Source organism: Rhinolophus sinicus, linkage group LG11, assembly GCF_036562045.2.
Source record: "Rhinolophus sinicus isolate RSC01 linkage group LG11, ASM3656204v1, whole genome shotgun sequence".
Lineage (NCBI taxonomy): Eukaryota > Metazoa > Chordata > Mammalia > Chiroptera > Rhinolophidae > Rhinolophus > Rhinolophus sinicus.
This window is the reverse complement of record NC_133760.1, coordinates 50,687,398-50,712,842: the sequence shown is the minus strand read 5'-3', so window position 1 is coordinate 50,712,842 and position 25,445 is coordinate 50,687,398. Positions and strand designations below refer to the sequence as shown.

Below are 25,445 nucleotides of genomic sequence, written 5' to 3'. Positions count from 1 at the left end.
GCTGGGTGAGACACGGAGGTGTGCTGGGTGGGCTGGACCTCTCCGGGAGGGACCCGATCTCCAGCTCAGAGGGCCCCGTGGAACCAGCGGCTGGAGCACAGACACGGCCACCTCCACGGAGCGCGTCACACGCTACGGGGGGGCGACACCAGGCAGGGGCTTATCGCAGAGCCACAAATGTACAAGGCGAGCACAGAAGAAAAACGCCTGCAAAGGCACACCGGCTCACGCTGCGACGGCACAGGGCTCAGTCCATGGTGCGGGAGACCAGGCAGTGTCTGTTTTACGTATTTTGCCCATTTGTGTTTCCTAAATTGAGCATCTGTTACTTTTGTGGTAAGAACAAGCAATTCAAGATATGTTTAAAATCTGCAAAAATCTACATTCAATATGCTTAAAATTCGGTGAAATGCTTCGAAAGTACGAGTGGGGAAACGCATGGGAGAAAATAGCACAGGTTGTCACAGAGGTTAGTCATGTCTTGTAAGGAAAGACGCACATGAAGAGAAGAAAACGCCCATACAGTCATCTCCTTGTTCTTGGCAGTTTCACTCAGGCTGTGGCTTCATCATAAAAGCAGCCTGGCCCATCTAGGCCAGTGCCCGGCTGCGAGCATGGCCAGGAACTTGCGACGCGGTTTATTTTAAGACAGTGGTTTTACACACTGTCCTCGCCACCAACAGCCATGGTCAGCTCTGCGTGGGGAAGGCGGCAGGTGCTCAAGGCCCCTTCCATGTCCGGCCTGTGCGTCCTCAGGAGACACTGGGGGACGCAGGGCCATGCTTTCTGGGTAAGAAACAGGACCCCTACGTCTCCTCCTCCCACAGAGGCTGGAGCCACGGCAGATCCGCTGGGCAACCCTGTCTGTCCCTGACCTAAGGGTAGGCCAGAGCGGCAACTGTGCCCTGGATGGACTCTCCGTTCACAGCCCCAACTCACTTTAAATGACCGGCGACACGTGGCCACCAGCACCTGCCCGAGTCACTGCCACACCACCTCCTCCGCGCTTTTCAGTGATGCCTGGATAATGCTTACGTTTGACTAAGGGGCGACACGCGCACACAGACACACACACACACACACACACATAAAATGCACATACATACAGACGTGCACACACGTGCTCACACACACAGGCTTACACAAACATGTGCACACATTCCACAAAGGAGAAGCGTTTCTGCAAAGTGAATCCTGAGCTGATCCAAGAGCTTCTGCAGGATGGTGCCCCGCTCTGACCTTTCCCTGGAGATGCGCTGCTCCCTGTCCCCACCCCGACACCCTGTGACTACCCTGCTGCCACCCCCACCCCTCCAGTGGGCCATGCAGCTGCGTTACACCAAGTGTCGGCTTCCACAACACTCATAACTAGCAAACATCTCCGCGGTAAGCAGTGTTTACCAAGCAGTGCTGAGTAATTTTTTTTCCCATTTTGCATGATGTTTTCTGAAAATAAAACGTAAAGATATAGACACATTTTAACTAAGAGAAGTGAAAGTAATTTTCAATGCTCTTCTGCATGTGGAACAGTCCTTGAGTGGTGTGAAGTCAGAGCAGTTCCCCTCCTGCCCCACTGCCCGCCTCACTCTGAGCTCCCCCTGCACGCTCGCCCTGGTCTAGCTGTGGTCACGTAACTACATCTGGCCTCCCCAACTTGAGAAAAGGTCGTTTTCACGTCTCTGTTCTCCTTGGCTTCTAGCCCAGGTCAGAGGCCTCGGTAAACACTGCTCCCCAGGTCCCTGAGGGTCACCACCACGCAGGGCGCATAATGCATCTGCTGCCGAAGGCTCGGCTTCGCTCCCACAGGTGAAGGCCGCCCCACATCTGGAAGCCTCCACATCTGGAAGGGCCATCATCGTGCAGTTTTAAAGTGCAGAAGTAACACAATCTCACAATATGTGCAGTTGGAATGTTGCCTGAAGGTGAGGCTCCAAGGAAAGTCATTTAGTTATGCTGTACCCCAAAATTTGTGTGCCTGCACCCCAAACGTCCGTGTGCCTGAAGCTGGCCCGGCCACACCCATTGCAGACGGCCTGGCCTGTTTGCGCTGCTCCTGACAAACACCAGTTGAAATCAGGGGCGAGTTGTGAACGTGACAACAGGAAAGGCACGTGATCTCAGTAAGCGAACTTTTCCTGCACAACCACACGTAACAGGGGTTTCTGTCGTCATCATTCAGACTTTAATGGAAAGTGGGGCTTTGGCTGTGTGAGGTGCCCTATCTGAGCTGCAGTCCTGCAAAACGTCACCGCTCCAGGTCTCAGGCCCAGCTCCAAGCCCCCGAACGAAACAACCGACAGGAGCCCCCAATGTCCTGGGGCCCTGACGCCGAGGACTCAGGGGTTCCCACAAAGTCGGTGACACCTTCAGAGTTCAGAGACTCAACTCGACCCCCTGCGCAAAGCCAGTGCTGAGCTGCCCCGAGGGCCTGTTCGTGCTTCTCAGCTTCGCGTTCCGAGAATCCGAGAATCCGAGAAGCCAGCTCAGCGGAAACAAACCATCATGTCTTCAGAGCAGCCCGGGCCTGACTGGACTGAGGTGTCTCCTGGAGGAAACTTCTGTCCCCTTCCTGGTTTCCTCCTTGCTCAAAGGTAATGCGTTATCACCATTTGTCATCACTGTCATCGTCACTTCTGTGAAACATCCAGAGTCCCACATTCACCCAGTGTCCTACGTGTCCTGGGTGCGGGAGGGGCCACGTGGTGGTCTTGACGCTGACGGCTCCCCACACCCAGCTCCTCGCACGTCGATGACTCAGGTCAGTGCAGCGATTGGTTTCCATTGAGCTCCTGGAGGTTCCCCGCGAGGCCCCTCTGTACCGAGGAACCAAGGCCCCGCTCAGTGACCTCACAGGAGGGCTGGCAGGCAGGGGCAAGCTGGCGCCGCACCCAGGAAACAGTAACTGCAGACAGAAGGCTGATGGGGAAGGACTCAGCCCAAATTTGAAGGGCACAAGAGCAAACGAAGAGGCCCGGTGTGTGAGCAGCAGGGTCGTCCTGTGCGGGCAGGAGGGCTGGCAGATGGGGACAATCCAGAGTGACAAAGCAGAGTGGGAGGGCTTTTAGAGCGCGGGGCGGACCGCACAAAGGTTCAGAGAAAAGCAAAGGGGTATCCAGGGCTGCGAGGACCCCAGCCAGGAACACAAAAGGTAGTCGTCCTTCCATTCTGCACTCACCACCTAATTAAGCCAAAGGGCAGGGCTGGGGGTGGGGCGAGGTCCCCAAGCAGCTGCTTCTGCATTTTCAGAAACTGCACATCATTCTGCGGCCCAATTATTCCATCAAAAGCGGTTTGAATGGCGACCTGGCTACACGAGGCCTGGAGTGTTCTGAGGGCTCCCCAGCAGTGCACAGGGGCCCGACCAGCTGGGCGGCGGGGGCAGGTCACTCGTGGTCTCAGTCTCAGCTTTCTCAGCTGTGAAACGAAAGGCTCTGACCTCCGGGGCCGGAGAGTTTCTAAAGTCTGTCATCTACCCCCACGAAGGGACCGGGTGCCAAACATGGATGGGAAGCCAACCTGTCCAATGGCCCCTGAGTGAGACCATCCAGGGGGTGCTTCAGGAGAGGGTGTGACAGGAGGTGCTGGGGAGAGGATCCGAGCGACTGGACATTGGGGACACCGCTGACCGGGGGGACAGAGCCACTGCTGCACATGGGACCCGCTCTGCTTTGCTGCCTCGCTGGCGTGGGTTTGAAATACGTACACTCGATGTGTGTGAGCTCCAGCTCCAGCAACACGATGGCTGCTGGGAGCAGGCAATCACGTCATCCAGAAACGCAGGGTCCAAGGTCAGAAAAGAGACAGTTCGAAAGCAACCGACAAAAGAAACAGGTTCTTCCTGGTTCCCCTCATAGTTCAATTCCAAAGTTTCGGGTCCCTGCACTCCCAGTATTTTTATTCTCCTTCAATGTGGTAGAGAAGGCAGGGGGGGGGGGCATCGTGAGACGTGCAGTGGGTTTGTTTATAACCCCCTCCGATGGCTTATTTTGTTCTACAAACAAATCTGCATTTTCTTTCCTCCCATTCAAGAATGTCTCAGTATCTGGTGAAATATGTGTTTTGCGGGTTTATGAAAGGTGTGATCCCAGGAATATTCTTTTAGTGGTTATTCCCCCAGCGGGGAGGGGACAAAAAGCTAAAACAGATGGGAGAGGAGCCCCTCAAGTCTGGAGGCCTGTTTTCTGGGTCTGTTGCGCTTTATGGGGGGCTCCTCCCTGTCACTCATGCCCATCCTGACTCCTGTTACCCCCGCCCCCCAAGTGCTTGCCCCACCTTCCTGCCATTTCCCTCACTTCCCTTTGCTCGTTTAAGCTTCTTCCCAGTGCCCACTGTATTTCGCAGTAGCTCAGCATCTGGCCGTCAGATCCCCGGGTCGGCCTGGCCCTGCACACTCACACTGGCTGCAGACCCTGTGCTGAGCCCTCTGTGATGCGAGTGACACTCTCCTCGGGTGTGGCGGCTGAGGTGAGGGGCGTTCCTTCCAATGGCATCTGTGCTCCCATCTCACAGCAGGCACGCATGGTGGGGTGACGTCACTGACCTCGGCTCCTGGGATGATGGGAGAAGCACCACACGGACGTCACCCAAACGGCCGCTGCACGTGGCGCGTCCTCTGACACCTTCCTCAGAATATGTCACAGGACAGCCTGGGCTTCTGGGTTCCCAAAAGTACATGCTTGCTCTGTGGACAGTACGTGCTCAGCTTGGTGGCTGATGACGGAGAGTGTGGAGTAGGCACACACTTGGGAGGAGGCGGAGTGGACCAACAGCACAGCCACTCAGAGGGCTCCAGGGTCTACCCACAAATCTCTGGCACCTGCAGTCACCACAGACAACGGCTCCTCAGACAGAATGTAGAGGTGAGATGCACTGACGCTCGCATGGCCTGTGTGACCTCCAGGGGCCACTGAGGAGCACAGAGCTCCTTCCGTCCCATCTTGCAGGTGGAAAGTGGGTGCAGAGGGCTGGCTGGCTCACGCCCTGGATGGACGCTAACAGGAACAGACAATATGCTGGCGGTTTTTTCCCATGAGCTTAACTACTGGGGAGAAACAACTTTTGAGAATGGAGAGCATAGTGGGAGGCAGAGGATGGGTGGGCTGAAAGGGCGGACACCCCGTCTGCACTGCGGTCCTCCAGCATCACGGGAGCTGGCGCGTCTCAGGGCCCCGGGGAGGACGCACGGTCCTCAGCACGACAGCTCAGGGCTGGAGACCCCGCCGTGGGCCCAATGTGGGTCCTTTCCACATAGTCCTGCCGCCATGCCCATTTCCTGCCTCCAGCGTGAGCTCCATGGATGTCCACACTCGTCACGGCCCCCCACTGTTCTGCGGCCTGTCCTTGTGAAGGCTGTCAGCACCAAGACGTGGATGCCCAGGAATGTCCCCCGCAGGCCCTCTTTCATGCGTCACACAGTGCCTCCGTCCTGCGCTGGTTCTGGGCCCCTGCACCACGCGGTGCCACACCAGTCACCTCGGGAGTTCTGTGGGACTGGTGTTTCTTACCTCGCTTCACGCAACTGTTTGGCCACCACCTTGTCCACGAGAGATTGCAAACTGAGCAGAACAACATGCCCACTTCTCGACATCGCCACGGGGCTCACACCGAGAGACAGTGGAGGGGGCATCAGAGCCGGGACCCAGGGCAGAGTCTGTCCTGTCCCCTGTGGGCGTGCGGCCTGACCAGTGCGGGCTCTGTGGGTCTCAATGCCGTGCCTGGTCCTAATTCAGCTCTGCCACCGCGATCCCTGGGGCCAGCACTGACCTGGTGCTCCATGTCCCCACGTGTGACATGGGGGTGCCAGCACTGCACTCGTGCTGTGTGGTCACGAGGAGTGGACGAGGCAGCTAGTCAACTTTCAAAGCACCTGCGTGGGCATCGCCCGGTGAGGACGGACTCGAGAGCTGTCCTGAGCGTGTGCGTGTCGCCTGAGGAGCCCTCACTTCTGTAAGAGGGACAGGCTTCCCCGCCCCGAAGGAGATGGGAGGCAGGCACCTTCCCTGGCGGCCACCACGCCGCCCGCACTGGGGGCTGTGAGCACCGCGCTTCCCTCTGGAGCCTCCAAGACACTGTCCTCCCGTGGCTGTGACAGGACAAAATGACAGGACCTGGGGAAGCACAGAGGCCGCTAACGCTCCCCCACCCCGTTCTCTTCTCCCTAGAAGTGACTTCCTGCCTTCCTTAAGAAACAGTTATGCACGTAAAACCCAGGTGTTCATAGACCACAGAAAGGAAAACAAAACCCAGGAATGTCACAGGAGAAGCCACAGGCTCTAGGTCTACCCTCCTCGCTGGGCGGGTCCCACCTTCCGTTCTCCAAACAGCTCGGTGCAGCCCTTTGCTCCTAATTAAACCTGGTCAAGGCAGTTGGAGTCTCTGCTGGACGGCCAGCATGTTCTGTACTGTGTTTAGACATTGCCAATTGTTCCAGACTCCCCAGTGGCTATTTGGGAGGAAACACGTAGCATGGAAGACAGAGAATGGCCTTCACACTGGTTTTAGAAAGTGCATATTTGAAAAATTAAGATTTATGAGAAGAACGCACTACAAATTCACGCCTACCAGAAACATATCCAGACTCGGAGTGGGCTGGCAACGAGCAGAGGGAAACTGCTGGCCCTGACCTGACACTGACCACGCTGCTGACCGCACGCAGACACACCGGCCCTTCACACACCAGGACGCGTGCATTCTCCACCCCTCCATCATGGCAAGTCTGCAGGTGGCCCACAGGCTGTCACACGGCAGCCCCGAGAAGCACGTCACTGGGCCCACTAGGCACATACTTAATTTACAGTGCCGTCCAGGGGTTCGCGGAGCACAGCACGACCACTGGCCTCACCCTCAGGAGCCTGGCTTCGATGTCACTGAGCCAACACACACACTTGCAAAAGCACATCAGTGTTGGAAAGTTTCAAGAGAATTCTGCCTACAGACCCTGCTACCATCAGCTACTGCTGCAAAGGCAAAAACGAGAGACTCAGTTCTTCCCCAGCCTGTAGTAAAACGAAATGTTTTCACATCATTTTAGGGCGCCCTTCCATTTCTGAAGGATAGGTTTTGCTTATCAGGTATTTGCAAAAAAAATTATTTTGACCTGAAAGTTTAGACACAAAGCCAGATGAGTAGTGGGATAGGCTACTTTAGTTCTTTACCTTAGAGCTCAGGACACGCGGCAGTTTTCTACCTAAATTGGGCACATCCTCCCCTCTCGCCATTTCTACTAGAGGTTACACCAACGCACCTAGAAAAAGAAGGGTCCCTTAATCAGGGTCCCCCGAGAATTAGCCAGCTTGTGACATGTCCTGGAGTGGAGAGGCCAGCCCGTCCTCATCACTGAGACATCAGGGCCCGTCCGAGCTCACAGGTGCATCAGTCGGCCTGAGCCAGGAGCCGTCCCCACGCACGCTGCCACTGCACTAGTGACCGCTCTGATGGCATGAGCACTGAGTAGCTGTCTATGGCCATCCTGTCCCGTGCTTTCCTTGGGGGCCGGTTCCCCAGGCTTCCAGGGAACAAGCAGACATGCTGGCTATTGTGAAACAAACCATCCAAAGAGAACCGGCTGAACACTGCACAGGCGTCTGTGCCCGCGTGGGGAGGGGAGAGTGGGCTGGCAGAATCCGAAACTGGCCGCTCCAAGGTGATCAAAGCCTCAAAGAAATGGATGCAACATTCAAAGCGGCTCAGAGAGAAAAAGGAGAATGTCTGACCCCCTAAGAACTTGTTTCAGCAGCTTCACCCCATCAGCTCCCACAGAAGCAGGACAGCGACATGACAAACGCTCAGTGTAAACGGGCACCCAAACGCCACCGTTCTTTGGAATTATCCTTAGTGAGTGTGGTGTGCAAGTGTGCAGACGTGTCACACATGTGCAGCGGACCCTCGGACAACATTGCGCGGGTCCACTCCACACGGGTTTTTTTCTGTAAAGACTGCAAGTGTATTTTCTCTTCCTTATGACTTTCTTCCTGACATTTTCTTTCCTCTAGCTAACTTTATTGTGAGCATACGATATACAATACATAAAACATACAAAATCAGTGTTAACAGACGGTTTCTGTTATGGGTAAGACTTCCCGGTCAGCAGGAGGCTCGGAAAGGTTTGGGGAAGTCCAAGGTTAGACTCAGATTTCTGTCTGCAAGGGAGGCTGGGATTCCTTTGTACTCAAGGGTCCACTGTATATACACATATATAAAACGACATGACAATATGGGGAAAAAAGAATGAAAATAAAGAAATTAGCTTTTTAGATAATGAAGTACAAATTTAATCCAAATACCATATTGTTTTATATATTTAGAAGAAAAAAAAACATTTACTAAAACAATGGGAAAAAACTTGGTGGCACTATTCCATTAAAAATGACCTTTAAAAACGGATTTCATCTATTTTAAAAGTTAATACATCCAATTCTTTCAAGTGCGAGCAAATTAAACTTCGATAGGTTATCTGGTGACATCTTTGTGAGTCTATTGAGAAAGTTGATTTTCCAGCAGGTAAAGAAAAAAATTAGATATATCACACACACACACAGACACACACACAGCTTTAAAATGCTGACCCTGTCTAGGAAATAGTTCTAGTTTGAGGAAGAAAAGGAAAAGTGTTTTAACATATCTGCACTAGAATCCAATAGTGCAAAGTCTGGCTGACCCTGAATAACGCAGGGGTCCGGGCATGGACCCCACCGCACCCTGAGTAGCTGAAAACCCACGTGTACCTCGTGACTCCCCAGACGTAACAGTCATCCCTTGGTATCCACAGGGGATTGGTTCCAGGACCCCCTCGGACACCCAAATCCGAGCATGCTCCTGTTCCCTCCATAAAATGGCAGAGAATGACGCACAGTCGGCCCTCCGTACCCATGGACTCCCAGCCGCAGATCAAAACTACTGTTTTCCTCCTGTGGTTGATTGAATCTGCAGATTTCAGACCTGGGGACGCGGGGGTCCGCCGGTGTATTTACTGATCTGTGCAGAAGTGGACCCGTGCAGTTCAAACCCACGTTGTTCAGGGTCAGCTGTTGTTACAAACAGAAGGTATTTATGTTGTAATTAAAGTGGGTCTTAGCTCATCAGTGGACCCACGGCCCCTGTGGGTTTTCTGTAGCTGCTTCTGAGACCCCCTTCAAGTTTCAGAACGTGTCCGAAAAGCTTTAAAAAATATTGCAAACCTAAAACAACTTCAGGCAAAGTAGCCTGCTGCTTTGATGCCTGACTTATGTTCAAACCACTGAGCGTCTGCAGCTTGGTAACCCTATAATGCCAGTGAGGTAAGGGCAGCCGTCTCATAACTCGGCACTGGGGGGCAGCCTGTGGTGTTCAGGGGTCAACTGTGTCTTTCATGAGTCCTTCACACACGATGCAGCTGAATTCAGAGCTAAAAACCATGAAACCCTACCCCATTTGCTGATCCTGCTTTGCTAAAAACTAATCAAACTAGCACAAGAGCCCAGGACCAGCTTTTCCTCCCCAGTAAGTGGGCCACTAAGATGGGCAAACCTCCACCCTTAGCTAAAGCAGTCACTGAGCCATATTTTGTGCTGATTTCAAAACTAAGCCTGACAGAGAATGAATCTTTACAATAATTTCATTTCCAAAATTTCCTAGATCATATTTTTAAAGGAAAAGGTTTTTTTTTTCTTCCCTTTGTATTAACCTGGATTGAAGAAAAGCACACATTTCATTTATTGTCTGGATTACAGATTCTTATTAAACAAACCAGAGCTCATTATAAAATCAATATCAACTTAACCACCACGCCCCCAGGAGGAACAGCAAAAAGGTCACTCCGAGAAATTCAAACAATTTTCCTGCTAGAAGGGCATGATTTTAATTACAGATACTATTAATTAGAGCTGTCACTGGGAACACTTTTCTTTCTGTTAATTATCACAAACTCAGTTCTCAGTATGCATTTTCAACCTGCATTTTTGTCAAAATTAGTCCTGTCAGCGTGCAAGTCCAATCTTTCCATTCTATCAATATTTTATATTTGAATTTCAAAGAGTATCAAAGGGTGCCATGCTTTCTAAAATCTAGCCCCGTATGATCTCCTGTCTCTTGCACACGGAAGAGAACTGGCGTGATCATTTATTTATGTCCTGACACAGACCTGGCCCAGAGGACCCAGCCTCCTACACTGACGGTCTCACTCAATAGAATTTCTGGGTAACTTCTTACTAGTTTATGTGACATTTTTTTCCCAGGCTTCTTCTTCAAACGTGATTTTGCTTTTGCTTTGAAGTAAAGCCACGTGCAATGGCCGAAATGCCACGTTCCACACATCTGAAGTTGCCATTTCTTTGTAAGAAAAAGATCACACTGACCAGGCAGGTGACCTCCCCCAGAAAACTAGAGGTTTTCTCCACTCAAAGACAGTACCACGGGTTTTGAAACGGGAACAAAAGCTATCTCCTGGTCTCTTTTAAACACAGAGGTTTTATAAATTCATGCCTCCCTTTGTGGCATGGGGTCAGGGCAGCTCCGGGGAGGGCGCCATGCAGGACGATTGGGGGCATCTTCTAGAAAGAGCTTGAGAACCCCCCACCCCTCGGTAGAACTCTGATGACAGAATAATAATATCTAACCTTACGGGTGATGGTAAAACATGACGTGTTGTGTACAAGATGCATTACACGTCATCATCAAGTGACTGGAGACAAGCATCTAGTCCAATGGAAGAAAATCTCCTACAAACATATCTCGATTAAACTCGATTAAGTAAATTATTTTGCCTTCGAAGTGGGAAAATAGACATGGAGTTCAGTGATATTTCATGTTAGAAGAAGTCAGATGCCCAAACTTGCCTGTGGTCAGTTTGCACTGCTGTTCAGTGAGAGTCTATTTCATCACAGGACACGATTAAATACGGACACGATTGCTACAGAACTTCCAGAATGTTGGTGCCATTTTTGTGTCCTGTTTGGTCTGGACCTGCCCATTTCACCTTCTCATTGGTGCCTGTGCGTTTCTGTATCACAGCACACGGTGGTCACCACTGTTCCCATGGAGACGGCTTCATTTACTTTCCATTTTCAGCATCAGAGCTCACTTTATGCAAATCATAGTAGCGGGTGGCAACAGATTAGGTCAAAGGACCTCTCAGAGTCGACCCAAGGAAGCTGACGACGTACGGGACATCGTCACACATCTACACAACCAGAGTGTGACTTGCCACTCTGGCCTTGTTCATTAATAGTTGCCAAACTAAGAAAGGTAACAGATAGTGATAATTCATGTATTGTACTTTTTCCATGTTTCCAACGAGCAACCCGCTTTCATAGCTAACACGAGACCATCCAAGAACAGCATAAGGTTAATATAGAGCAGTCAACTGTGGTGGAAAGTATTTACGTGCACGCTACCGACCAGTTTCACGGCATCATCCTCAAGGGACTCACACTAGGAATAAATGGCCAAGTGCTGGGCATGTGGGAGGGGCCGGATGAGCTAAATAATCTGGTGAACTGAGGAATCAGAAAGTCTCTTTTTACCTGGTAGGCCGCAGTGGCATCTGGGCCCAGGTCGCCCCCTAGTCCTGACAGCTTCTCCTTGAGGCGGTAGTGATTGCTGTGCCGCAGGCAGTAGATGAGCCCGGAAGCCAGCAGGACGCCCGCCATGGCGGCGATGGAGGTCAAGGTGAGCACGATGAACTTGGTGGAGTCCTCTGGCTCTGCCTGCTGAGGCAGGGGCTGCAGTTTGCTTTTCTGCGGGACAGGAGAGAGGGGCCTGTTAGTGTTTGCAGACCCGAGTCCTCCAACCACCCTCTCCAGATGCACCCTTCACTGGACAGCTCAGCTCAGCACAGCAGACAGGCTGTTGGCATCACCACAGCAGGCGGCCTTCCCAACAGCACCCCTCAAACCACGGAGGAGGGATTTCAAACAGCCCCCTACAGAATGCAGTGTTTTCCAGGGGAAAGTCAGAGGCATCACTTTTCGTTCCCTAATGTTGGCCATTTTTAAAACTTGAGAATAGTTAGTATGTGGCAGCTAATTTGCTGCCTTAAGTAAAATAAAGCGTCCATCGCGTCTTTTAAAGAGGTAGGAGGAGGGAAATACAGCAGTTTACCCCCAGGGGGCATCACAAATGTGTGTGGGGGGAAGGCCGAGATGGTGGGGCCCAGAAACTGCCGAGGTTAAAAGAGCAGCAGAAGTGAAGGAAGTCTTCCCAGCTATGGAGCAGGGTCTGGTCTGTGTCATGAATATTCTGGAAAGGCTGCAGGGCAGTCGCCATCCTGGAACTCCTGCGGTTCTTCCAAGCTGCCTTCACTGGGGTCACCCCCACCGAGTTGGGCTCTCTCCACTGGAGCGTCCACGCACCTCAGCGTTTTCCTTGGAAGGACCCAGGACGTTGGGAACAGCTGGTCCAGGAGCTCACCTCTCGGCTGGGATGTAAAAAGTAAGGGGGCCGATCGCCATCAGACCCTCGTTTCGGGCTGTGTGGGTCCTTCTGGTGCGTTTCACTAGTCCACGCGCGAAGCGGGGCCTGGCGCACGCCTCGGTAGCCTCGTTGTGGGTATATTAGCAACAATGAAAGCGCCCAGGGGGATGCAGGGGACGCCGCACGCCGCGCCTCCGGGGCCCGGGCGACCCGGCTGCGCCACGAGAACAATTAGCCAACTCCTTTCCAGCGCCTCATTTCACGTGGTAACAAAATGGATTTTCCCCATGAATGCCCGGCCGGCCTGTTCATCACCGCCGTCCTATTAGTAATTTTCTGCCCGCATTCAGACTCCCAGCCCTTCGTTTCCTCCGTCTCCGCGTGTACACGGGGCCTCCTGTGTCAGGCCGGGCCGTGTTTATCGTGGAATCATAAAGGCCACCAAAGCAATTATCGCCGGTCTTGACGGGAAAAGCTGGTCATTAATTAGCCTCCTTGTGCCGTCGGTGCTGCGGCTTAGCCGGTGCCGGGGCTGAGTTAATGCAAACGCGGGGTAAATGAGAAAAGAGCCCGATTTTCCTGCCTGGATGAGCGGCCGGGAGGACCACGAGATTCCTGGCGGCGCCGGGAGGGGCGGGGGCGGCGCGGGGAGGGGAGGGGAGGGGGTGGCAGGGGCGGCGCGGGGAGGGGCGGCGCGGGGAGGGGAGGGGAGGGGAGGGGAGGGGCGGGGCGGGAGGAGGAGGGCCGGAGGGGGGCGTGCGCAGGGCCAGGCCTGGGTGGCGGTCCCCCGGCCGTCGGCTGTCGCCTCGGCTGGGACGAAGCGCGGGAGACCACTCCCCATCCCCGCCCCTCCCCTCGGGCCACACAGCCGCTCCCAGGAGGCGCTCGGGACCCACCCCAAAGGCAGCCTGCGCTCCCCTCCCCATCGCCCCGCTCCCTCCCAGCCGCTTCCCCGCTTTGCGAGGCGGGAGCCAAAACCACACAAATAACTGGAGGGACCCAACTCGAAGCCCGGAAGCCTCCCGCCCGGCTCTGGGGTCCGGGCTCTGGGGGTCATGCCCATCCGACGGCGTAGGCCGGTTCAAGGGAGCGCGCTGCTCTCTCCCGGGCCGGCCGGCGCCATGGAGCCGCAGAGCGTGGGGCAGGGAGAAAAGACGGACCGGCCTGGACGCTCCCCGAGGGCGCCAGTAAGGCTCCGGGCCAGGCCGGTCGCGCTCGCACCCGCAGCCCCAATAGCCCGCTTCCTTCCGGGAGGGAGGCCCGAATGACACCTGGGTGAGGGAGTTTCCAGGAGCACGGCCCGCGCCCCTCTCCCCGCGCCCCTCCCCTGCTGCTGGAGCCCCAGCGGGACCGTGGAGCCCTGCAGACCGAGTAGGACAACAAAGGAGACGTCGCGGCCCCGGAGGGGGCGTCCCTGCCTGGCCCGCCCGGCCAGCACTGCGCCCCCACCCCACCCAGGTGCAGGTGGCTGGGCAGACCTGTTCGCCAATCCAGGGGTCTTGCCCAGGCGTCCGGAGGACCCCGTGCGCCACGTGGTTGGCTGCTTCTGGGAAAAGGACTTCCAGAACCGTCCTGCCCTGCGACGTGAGGCGCACGCGCGGTTACCAGCTTGGGTCGGAGAGGACGCACAGTGTCTCAGTGTGTTGAGGTCGCGCGCGCGGGGTGGGGGGTGGATGAAGGCTGGGAGTCTGGCCCCACTCGGGGCTGAGGGCACGGGGCAGCCACCGGCTCACCGTTAAGGGGCACAAATACAACTCGGTTTCAGGTGTGAGGCTAGGAACGCACAGCAGCCACGAGGAGGAGGCCAGTGACACTGCCTCTGCGTTAACCCGCCCAGGCCAGCAGCGACAGGAGATACTCCGGTACAGGCGCTCTACGGAGGCCGCACCGAAGCTTTTCTCCCGGAGTCAGGGCTGCCCGAGCGACGACACCGAGGTTGGCTCTGCCCTTGTCGCCAGAAACCGACACTCACAGTGACCCGAGATGCGCTGGGCCCGTGGAAGGAGTGGAACCTGGCCTGCCCGGAGCCTCTCACTGGTGCGCTTGGAATTTACTCAATGGTCAAAGAAAAATGTCAAGGAGAGTGACTCCGGAAGAGCTCAGGTGTCCCCAGCCTGGGCCCTGACTGCCCCTCCCCCTCCAGCTGCCCCCCTATCCCAGTTGCTCCTGGAAAAGAGAAGGGGTGTGTGGGGGGGAAGAACTGGATCCCATACCCGTAGAGTCTCATTCTAGGGTCTTTCCCGGCTCCCCACTGCCTGGGCCTGAGCTGTCCCCTCAGAGAAGGGGTGACAGTGTCCCCAGGCTGGGTGGGAGCTGCCCCAGATTTACTTCCCACAGCCCCCCCTAACCCAAGAGCCCCTTCCTGCGGCCAGGGGAAAGGTCGGTGAGGCTGGAGATGGCGGACGTCTGCGCTCCAGGCAGGAGGTGTAGGCACCTGGGCCTGGTTGGTGACACTGGGCAGTGCTGGGGTGAGGGACAGGAGGGGTCTGCCTGCCCAGAGGGGAAGGCTAACGCTGGACAGAGGGACCCACGGAGTTGGACAGCTCTGTCTTGCTGGGCTGACTCTTAAGACACCTCAGCTGGAACCCCAAAAGTCACCCCTGGGGTCCCCCAGTGGTTCCCACATCCTCCTAGTGCTGCATGGGGGTCAAGGAGGGAGAAAAAACTGTTGACTCCAAGTCAGGTCCTAAGAATCCCAGAAACGGGGTGGCCGGTTAGCTCAGTTGCTTAGAGAGCGGTGCCTGCATGGGCCACTATGAGCTGCACCGTCCTTTATAAAAAAAGAATCCCGGAAGGAACAATAATATACAGAAATTCTTTTAACTAAATCACAGAGAATGAATTCCACTCCTTGGCATAGTGACTGAGTTTAAATATCTACCATTATTTTATTTCCTTCCTTTTTGTGGAGTTAAAAATAAACTCCAAACCCCTACTAACCAGGAGCTTTAAGAGAAAGACGCTTAAATGTGAGTCTGAGCCACTATCCCGCCCCAGGTGTGACTGGGGGGGGGGGGAGGCTCAGCCACCCCCCTGCTGGGTCCCTGCTCCCCAAGCCCGAGCCACTTGAACTAAGGTACTTCCCTGAAATCTTGTCCTGCGCTGAGCCCTGCAGAGTGCCCACGACTAATTAGAGGCATCTCGTCAGTCTTGATTTGAAATTGAAAGAAAACAATGTTGAAATATTTATGACTGACATTTACAGCCAGGCGTCCTTTAAAAGTGGAACACCTCCTCTGTGTAGTGGCAGCTCACTTCACTGGGAGCAGAGAGCAGGGGCGTGGGGAGGAAGAAGCTGGTGCCTGGGGAGCGGGGGTGTCTGCACACCCCAGGTTGTAGGAGACACACAGACAAGCACTTAATGCTAAGTTTTCAGATGCAGGAGAAGTACGGTTTTTAAAAGAATCAGCAATAATTAAGTCAACTTTAGAGCAGGTTAGCTGTATCTTGAGAGTAGACCGAAGTAACATGCTGCTTCCGCTCCCACCCGGCCATCTCCGCCTGCAGCTCAGTGAATTTAGAATATAAAGTATTGCAAAAGCTGTGATTTGAAATAAATGTGTGACCACAGAGACAATTTGTGGAACTGCTCTTAGAAATTAGAATCTCCAGATACTGCCCTGACCTGTTTAAACTGTATCTTTTGATCTGTGCTTATAAGTGAAGGTGCACAGGCTTCCCTTGCCGTTATCTTCTGAGCCATTTATGGCAAAATAGCTTCAAAAAAGTTTTTTTTTTAGCTACCCATGTTATAAGCTTAAAAGAAGACAGAAAAAAGAACATCCTGTACCCAAACATGATGGAGAGAACTAAAGCAGCCACACAAATAGGACACTTCATAGTGAACAAATATTTGTTGACAGGTAACAAAATGTAGCGTTTTCCCAAGGCTCTAGCTTGTAACCAGTTAACGCCAATTCACTGTGGAAGAAACTGACGAAAACTGACGTCAATGTTAAAACACACTTGTACCAAAAAACTCATGGGCACAGGTATTCAATTTCATTCATATTAAACTTCTAATATCTTCGGTGTGTGACGTTTCTAAGAATTCTGATGTGCAAATCCAGCCTCATTCTCTGTCCCTCTGCACTTCCTGCGTTTCTATAACTGGAAAGCCCATTTTCCCTGTAAAATTTTGAAATTAGTTTTAGAGACTGCTAATGAGTTGCTACAACAAGTCTGTCTTTGGTTTCCCAGATGAGTCATCTTAGAATCATTTGGAAATTTCATGCTAAATTTACTAAAATATATTTACTAAAATACAGTAACTACCACTTTAAAGCCAATCAAAATTCTAAACAGTTATCAGGGCTTGGGAATGACCAACTTAAAAATATGGGAGGGGGTGTCTAAAAATATTTTAAAAGTATTTTTTAAAGCTGTGAAGTGAACTATTTTTAATTTGGGATTCGCCACAGAATTCTAATAAATGAGAGAAGTCAGGCGGAAATAATCGTGTATTAATTCTCTGCATTACAAAATCTTCCCAGAATCTATTATCAGAGCAAGAGGCACCTCGGTCTGAATTCGGGGTGGGAGAGACCCTTTGTGCCAGTGAAAGCTATTGTCCTCTGTGCAGATGAAATTGTACTTGCAAATCTGCCATTCAAGTAGTAAAAAAAAGCCTATATGGGCAAAAGAAAAGAACCTCCAAGGAATAATTCTTCTTAAATATACACTTTAATGAAAACAGGCGGGGATACACCGGTTTAAAGTAGGCTATTTGTTGAGTTTTTCAGGCAAAGGCATAAAAGTAAATATACAAAAGGTGGTCAATTGCCTATTCGCCATCGTTAAGCACCCCTAGAAACACCCCTTTTGGAGAAATTCTCTGTTTTAAGGCATCTGGGAAGATGTATATCTTCGTTTAAAGGGGGATGAAAACACCCTCGTGTGAACTAATTTTCAGTAGAGCTTGAGAAACAGCAATTTGTCTTGGGGAGAATAGAGAGCGACCAGCTGGGAGCCGCCGGGAAGGGACGCCTGGAAAAGGCCCGCCCCGCCGGCCTCCGGATCCACTGCCGTCCTTTCTCTTGCACCCAAATGCGTGCTGGGCCAGTGCGCTCGGGGCCAGTCCTGACCGCATTTTGGCATCACCTTGGCCCCGAGGCCTGCTGACTGGGCACACCGCGCCTCCCCCTCAGGGGTTTCCTAGACGTCGCCTTGGTCATGAAGGAGTTTTCCCGCAGCAGCCAAGCCCTCCCTGGGACTAGGGTTTGCGCTGCGAGTCCTCGCGGAGCAAAAAAAGGCCGCTCCTAAAGGCTCGCACAACGCAGGTCGGGACCCGCAGGCGCCCCTGGGAGCACGGGCCTCGGGAGCGCCCACCTGTTTTGCGCCCCCCCCCCCCAACCCGCCGCCAGGCCGCTGGCTTCCTCTCCGCGCCACCCAGTCCAGCCCCAGACTTATTTACAAGATCCCTCAGCGGTCGGAGAGATCAACCTCGGCGCCAGGCACAAAAGGTCGAGGGTTCCTGGGAGCCGCCGGCGTTCGCAGCACAGAGGCGTCCTGAGGCTCCCGGCCCCCATCCCGGAGGGGACAATGCTGCAGCCCGGCCTTCCCTGCCACAAAGCCTTTCTGCCCCGGGCACGGATCAATGTCCTGGCGACGCCCGCGTTCCCCCAAGTCCCTGGGAGCTGCCCTACCCCATCCTGGCCAGCACTTCTCAGGAGCCCAGTGGGGTGCAGTAGGCTGAGGGGCATTTCCTCCTGTGTGGGAAAAAGGCCGCTGCACACAAGCCTTCACTGCCTCACACTTGGCTGGCTTGGCGAAGGCCACTGGGACACCCTGAGCCCTTGACCCCATGTGGGGAGGTTCCTTTGGCCGCGCAGGGACCGCGGTCTGCGGACTTATCTCAGCAACTGGAACCCAAGCAGGAGGACGTGCAGAGGGAGGGGCTGGGGGAAAGGCCAGGGATGGCGGGGCCCAGGCAGGAACCCCGTGCTTCGCTCTGCGTGGGGGCTCTCCGCTGCCCTTTGGGTGTGTGGATGGCGGTGAGTGGGCACTGACGGCGGTGACAGAGACACCCCCGCGTCCTGGCCGTCCAACCTGGAGCGCACGAGCGGAGTGCACTGATGACACAGAAGGGAGGGAGACTGTCTTCCACTCCAAAAGCCGATTATGCTGAGGTTTCAACCCTAATTTGGGGGTCCGCCCGACTGCCTCGAGCGAGGCTTCTCTAAAACCTCTAAGCAGGCCACAGTTAGAACCACACAGGTAGTCCCCGCAGGAAGGGAATGAAGTCCTTCCTTCAAACGGCTCCGCGCCAGAAGTTTCTCTGTTTGGCAAGCACTCAGCCGCCACATGAGTTGGGGGGTGGGAGGTGGGGAAAAGCGCAGGTTCCCTTTGGGGGAGGAGAGGGGGCCGCTCCAAGGCGTTACTCCAGCCGACTGGGGGCTCAGAGGACCCCATACTCTCACTGAAGGCCCCACCCTCGTACGCTCCTCTCTGGGCGCCCATCCAGTGTCCTCTAACTGGGACACCCCGACGGCACAAGGCGCGCGCTCCTGGGCCTGAGTTAGGAAGGCGAAGAGCGCCCCAAAATGGGCTGGGAGGGAAATACCTCCGCGTAGGCTCCTCTCCACCCCGGCAGCTCATCCCTGTCCCTTCTCCTTTTCCCTGAGTCCGTCCCCACCTGAGTGCCCCCCACCCCCGTCTCTTTACGGCCTGAGGTGCCCGAGTGGCTACACGACAGGGAGAGAGAAGAACGCTCCAGGAGAGGCCCCAGAGGGAGCCTCCTCAGCCTGGTCCGGAGGGTCTCCTGGGCGCTGGGGGCTGGGCCAGCTGCCACCCCTCTCAATCTCTGAGCCCAGTAAGAGCTGCCACCAATGGGATCACCCTGGGGTGGCCACCGCAGACACACTAGGGGGATGACCTCAGAGGCAGACCTTCCTCGCCAGCCCGTTATTGACAGGAGTCACGCTGCGAGTCAGAGTGAGCCTCCGGACGGGCTCTCCGACGCCCATCCAAGTGCCCCCAGCCCCATGCGCACCCTCCACCTTCCCAAGCTCTGGTTCTGCGCCCTGCCACCTACGCGCCTGGCGATCCCCTCGGTGGGTCCCCTCTGCCCCCTCCCTCTCACCCTCACCCGATCCCCTCTCCCTTCTGCAGCCCACCAGTGCCCGCACCCGGGCCGGGCGCCCCTGGTTACCTGCAGCCGGACCAGAGCTGGGCGCCCAAGCCGGAGGAGGGGGGGGCGTGCATTGGGCCAAGCGGCCTCGGGGTGCGGTGGCCGCGGGCGGCGGCGCCATCACCACGGCCAGCCCTTTCCCTGTGCCGGAACCACAGATAAACGGGGCCATCCGGTTTCTGACCACAAACTTCTGAGGCGGTCGGCGGAGACAAAGGTGCCGTGAGCCGAGGCTCCGGCAGCGGCAGAGGTACCGCTGCGAGCCCGTGGGCGCCCGCAGCTCTGCGCGGCTGGTACCTCTGCGCGCTCCACCCCGGCCTGGCCTCGGTGCGAGGAGTGCAGGGCTTGGGCTCGGTGAGGACCAACGCGGGGCTGGGCGCGGGACGGTCCCCGCAGGGCCACCGGACGCGCGCGTAGCTCCATCCAGCGCCGCCGCCGCGCCCCGCCTTATATCGGGCCCGCGCGCACCCGGCCGGCGGCCGCGCGGCTCGCGGCCCAGCCACCGGTTGCTATAGCGATGCACCCCCCCCCACATGTTGCTGACAGCAATTGGCTAAGGGGCCGTGGCTCTCGGTACACCCTCTCCCGCCCGAGACTATGAATGGACATCGGTTGTGTCAGTCATTTGTACAGCGCGGCAGCCCGGCCTTCGCCTTGTCTTTCTTTCCAGCCTTTCTCCCTTTCCTCGTTCGAGTCGCACTTCACACTGGGCAGGTTCAGGGTGGCACTGGCGGGAGAGGGGACTCAGCAACAGACGTCACCCCGCGTGGCCCTGCTCTGACCTCCACCATGGAAGGGGTGGGGGCGTCGCGACTCTGCTGGAGAGCGCGCAGCAAACCGCCCTTTGGAGTCAGGTTTTCCACCTTCGCAGTGTGGCCTTGTGCTCCCTTTCCAAATTGAAGCAGCGAGTAGATGCCCCCTCCCCCACCTTCCGCGAATCCCGCTCGAGTTTCCAGGTCTCCAATCCACGCACAAAGTGCCTACCCTACGGGAACTAGTGAGAACTTTGCCATCATTTGGTCCAGGCGAACTGCAGGCTGCAGCCCAAGGTGCCGGACTGAGGCGGCCGTGAAGGCCGAGGAGTCGAGCTCCATCCTCGCCTCCTCAAGTCAAAGGCCTGGCCTGGACCACCGCTCTGCAGGTGGTGGAGCAGAGCGGGTCACAGGGCTGCGCTCTCAGTCGCGCGCACTTTCCCGAGCTCCCTGACCCTCTGCGTGAGTCAGGCAGGCAGGGGTCTGGGGGCGATCAGGCCATCTGGGCCCTTTGGTCTCCGCGGTCTCTTCGCCTCTTAGTCGCTCCCCCCTGGCCCTTTCCCCCACACGCTCCCTCCCCAAGCCCTGGACCGCCGTCGCAGCCGTAGGTTGGGGCACCCCTTGTGCGCCGCGCCCCCGCCGAGCAGTGGAGAGTGGAGAGCTGAATCCCAACATCTGTGTGTACAATGCACCCTCCTAGGCCTACAGCTGCAGGAACAAGGGGAAGAAAGAAAGGAGCGGGGAGATCTTGTCACATGCAGATGACAGTCTGCGAAGGGCTCTTTAGTTTCTCCTTTTCTGGAAATCCTGGCGCCCTCCTCCCAGTGCCCCTCTCCCACCGCCTCCCCATTGTTCCAGCGCTCTGGACAGCTGGAGACAGCGGCCCCGGCGCAGGGCGGCCCCTCCTAACCCGACGCGCCTCCCGCCCCACAGCCGGCAGCCCCGGCGCCCGCTCGGGGCCCCTCCAGGGCAACACCCCCATGGCCCCGCCAGCCGGACCAGGCGGAGCCTGCACCGCTCCCCTCCCTCCCGTCCATCCACCTCGGCCCCATACCTGCCCCGCGCCCAGGGCCTCCCTGTCGCTTCTCTCCTGGAAACCCAGGTCCAGAACCCCAGGCCAGGGCTCAAGGGAAGGGCCGGCAACAGACGTGAGTCCAGTGCCTGCAAAGTGCTCGCCTGTGTCTAAAAGCGTCTGAAGGACTCGCTTCCTCTGACCGAAGACCTAGGCCGAGTTCTACTTTTATTTGGTATTTATGGGGCTGAGAGAGTCAGCGCCTCAGAGCGCCAGGGCGCCGCTTCACCGGCTTCGAGAAGCTCGAGGGAAAACCCAGTTCCTGGGAAGGCCAAACTGGGGCATTGCGGCTTCTCTCGGGTCATCCACCCGTGGTGCACCCCGACCCACGCACCAGAGGGCCGGGAGATTAGTTGCGGAGGCTCTCTGCGCCCTGCGCCAGGGCAGGGCCTGCAGACCCCCTGCAAACCCGCTCCGGGCGAGGCCACTCGCTGGGCCTCCTGGGAGTGTCCCTGTCCCCCCACCCCAGGGCCCGTGCACCGCACCGTGCCCGGAGCCACCCTCCGAGGAACCTCCTCAGGCAAAGATCCGAGTGGTGAGTGGCAGTGGTTTCTGTCCCTCCCTGCCGCCCTCCTCGGGCCTCACCAGTCTCCGGCAACCACTGGTCTGGCCCTGGGCAGGGAAAGAAGAGAGGAGGGGAGGGGGCGCATGGGCAGGGGGCGCGGAGGAGGAAGGACCGGGCCTGGGAGCCCCTGAGGGGCGAGGGGGGAAGACCGCAGGGAGAGGAGGCAGGGAGGGGAGCGAGGCCAGGAGGAGGGAACCTGCCGCCCTCAGCCTCGCTGTTAACAAGCTTCTCCATAGCAACGGCTTGTGCGCGCGCCTACGTGCGCGCCTGAGCGGGTGTTTGGTGGGGGGTTCCCGCGCCTCCCTAGCCCTGGCTGGGGGTGTCGTAGAACCCTGTGGGCGGAGAACAGCAAAGTCTCCTCCAGGACGGGCAGGCCAGCCTCCGAGATGTTGGGGACTTCGCGCCAGGCACAGGGCGGGGCAGGCAGGGGGACGCACCCTGGACTCGCGCCCGGCTGTAGGGGTACCCGGGCGGCCGGCCCTCACTGCCCGGCGCGCCGGCTGGGGTTACAGGCCCCGGGACATCTGCGGGCGCTGTGTCTTCACCGAGATCTAGCAGCGCCTTCCACGGCCCGGCAAGGCGGACTCGGGCCTGGCGGCCGCGGCAACCACGCCTCTCCCGGGTGGGCCCGAGCGCCCCAGTAGGACGCACCTGGGTCCCGGCAGGGGCGTGCGGGACACGGAGGGCAGGGTGGGGGTGAGGGGCCTCCTCCGGGAGCGCCCCGCCGGGCGCACTACTGTGAAAGGGAACCGGCGCGAGCGCGCAACTCGCGGCGACGCGCACAGAGGCTCGGGGCGCCGGGGAGGGGCGAGCCAGCGCGCTGCAGGCCGGTGCGGTCCGGAAGATGCGACCTCGGGGCCACCTTCCAGCTGGCTCGCGGCGCGCGCAGCCCCTTGTTTTCTTGCCGCCATCGCAGGGACCCACAAGCAGGTGTGAGCTCCCTGCTCAGCTGGGCGGGGAGAGGCCAGCCCCGTAGTCACCAAGGGGCAGGGACCCCCCGAGGCTGTACGACAGCGCGAGGAGGACCCTGGCTGCGTTGTCCAGGGTCCTGCGGCGGCCCCCGGGCAGGACGCGCAGCCCAGGCCCAGTTAGACCGGTCCGCTTTCCTTACAAACACGACATGCCATGCCACGGTAAGTAAGAGAATAAATGACACACACACACACACACACACACACACACACACACACACACACACACTTTATTGAGCTAGTTCGTCAGTTGATGCCCAGCGTTTCTCACGTCCAACATATAAAGCACCACAGTCCTGATTTAATCTGAACTTAATGACCTTCCTGCTTTTCTACCACTTTCAGGAAGGGTGGGTTAGGGAGGTGACAAAATTTAAGTTCTATTTAGGTCACTTGTTAAACAGTTCCACAGGCCTTAAGCTCTTTATGCGGGTATGTCAGAGTGGGGAAGTGTGTTTTCTCAGGACACCGCGGTGCCTGCCGCACAGCAGACGCTTTGTGGGGTCGGCACTTCTCTTTTTCTGCTCCCTCCCTTCCCGCCGTCCCCTCCCCCAAGGCTTTGCCGGACGCCAGCCTGGCGGTTTCACCCGCACCAAGCGAGCTACACCGTGGATCCACTGCCCAGAGAGTCATCAAAAGAGCATATCTGTATTTTGGATGCTGACCCTTTCAGAAACTGATAAAGTCGCCCACCAGATTTTCATTCTATTTTCCTTTATTTTAAAATCCTTTCTTATTTCCAGGGCAGGAAAAAATGGGATCTATCTTTTAATTCTTGAAAATACTTTACAAAAGCATCTTGACAATAATGGAAAACTAGGTTCAGCTAATATCATGAATGAATAGTGATGTTAGGATTTTCTTTTTTGTCATGAGAGCTTAGACTTCATTTAACAATAAATTTCAGTTAACGATTTCAATGACATTTTCAGAGAAAACTTTGTAACATGATGCAAAATGCTTTTCAGAGGCATGTTGGTAGAGGTCATTGCCACGCGATAAATTAGAATATTATTCATAAAGAAGTTAGGATTCTTTGCCTAATGAGTAAAAATCTAACTTATGTAAAATTCCCCCAGATCTATGAAATATCTAAATAATATAAACTGTTTAAAATGATTTGCTGATCCTGCTAACACTGCTTTAAACGTGCAGTTCACATTTGTGACGTGCAAACCCCAATGTTCTGTGTTATGAATCTCATTTTCAATTTAGGGAAAACCAAACTATTATAAATCACGTATTTAAGTGATTAGAATGAATTTCCAATGTACTAAATTGTCAAAGAAAATGTATTTTTATACAAAATAGAGAAGACTGTCACGAGAAATATGATTATTTTAAAGCAAAACAACACCTACTTCAGGAATTTTAAATGCTGTGGTAAGATAGAAAATGATAAATACAGTTTCTGGGATATTTGCTTGATTTCAGAAAATCTACACCAATTTTGTTTTAAAAATAAAATAATAACTTACAATAATGGCACATAAATTATATTGAAAATACTTTTGATTTGTAAATCCATTTAAAATGATTTTAAATTATAAAAATGAAATTAAACCCTTCTGAATATGTAGGTATGTGTGTGTTGTATTTTCATGCATCGCTAACGTTAGAAATTAACATTTTATATAGAAATTAAATTTTACATTACTGAATTTTGAAAAGCAAGGTGTTTTAATTGGTCAGCTTCTGAGGGCAACTTAGTGACTGGCATGAGAGAACTTCAAAAGGAAGACTTGCACGGGTCAGTACAGATGACTCTAAACTGAAATTCATTAATTGTGAAGAAATAGCTATTTTTTCCAGGACACTATTTGGAAGAGCTTTAGACACTAATGACCAGTCCTTTTCCATGGGGGGAGTGGGGGGGCAGGCCTGAACTTAGACTCCTCAGCCCCGCCCTGCACGCTGGCAGAGGTGCCCACAGGACAGGCCAAGTTACAGACTGAGGGCATTCTTTAGGATAAAGTTTTGCTGCATTTCTTCTGCTAAGTACTTTGAGATCCTGCTGTAAAATTGTTGCCCTCACTTTAAAATTGAGAGGAATGAAAAATAGTGAAATTATTGGTTCAAATGTTTTCCTTTATGTCAACAACAACAAAAAAATGTAAATCCTTTACTTGAAACAGGAAAAAAAAATTTTTTCTTTTGAAAAAAATTAGCAACATAAGTCAGCTTTTGTTATTAGTTCTCATGCTGGCTCATGTTCAGACTGATCTGGAATTTCTGAAATCCAAAAATAGGAACTCTGCAATGATACCCTCCAATGGCTGACATGATCACAGGAAACCATTTTATTAACAACAAAGATGTATTTCAGCAAGAATTTATGCTTGAAGGGTCAGTGAACAAATATGGAGGGATTTCTAGATTTTCTTTTTCAAACTTTGAAATTACAATTCCTGTAAGGACAAGAAAAGCCTCAAAGCCTTATTATCACTCTGATTAGTTTGTCCCTTCTGAAAAACTGCTGTGCAGAGGGACAGACATTTACAAAGACAGTCTCGCTACAGGTCAACCTGGCTCATATTCTCTAGATTCTAGAGCCCAGATGATATGTTAC

The 25,445-nt window shown here is 54.7% G+C and overlaps 1 protein-coding gene across 2 annotated transcripts in view; it reads right to left on the bottom strand.

Annotated features, from left to right (window-relative positions):
* Window positions 1-25,445, bottom strand: part of PTPRN2 (protein tyrosine phosphatase receptor type N2) — a 419,388-nt gene that overhangs the window by 70,816 nt on the left and 323,127 nt on the right. The window contains exon 13 of one of the 2 annotated variants that reach the window (XM_074315027.1): window positions 11,499-11,711. The exons of the other annotated variant lie outside the window; for it this stretch is intronic. Coding sequence (XP_074171128.1) covers window positions 11,499-11,711 — 213 coding nt within the window. The remainder of the gene's footprint in view (window positions 1-11,498; window positions 11,712-25,445) is intronic. 2 annotated transcript variants of the gene reach the window in all.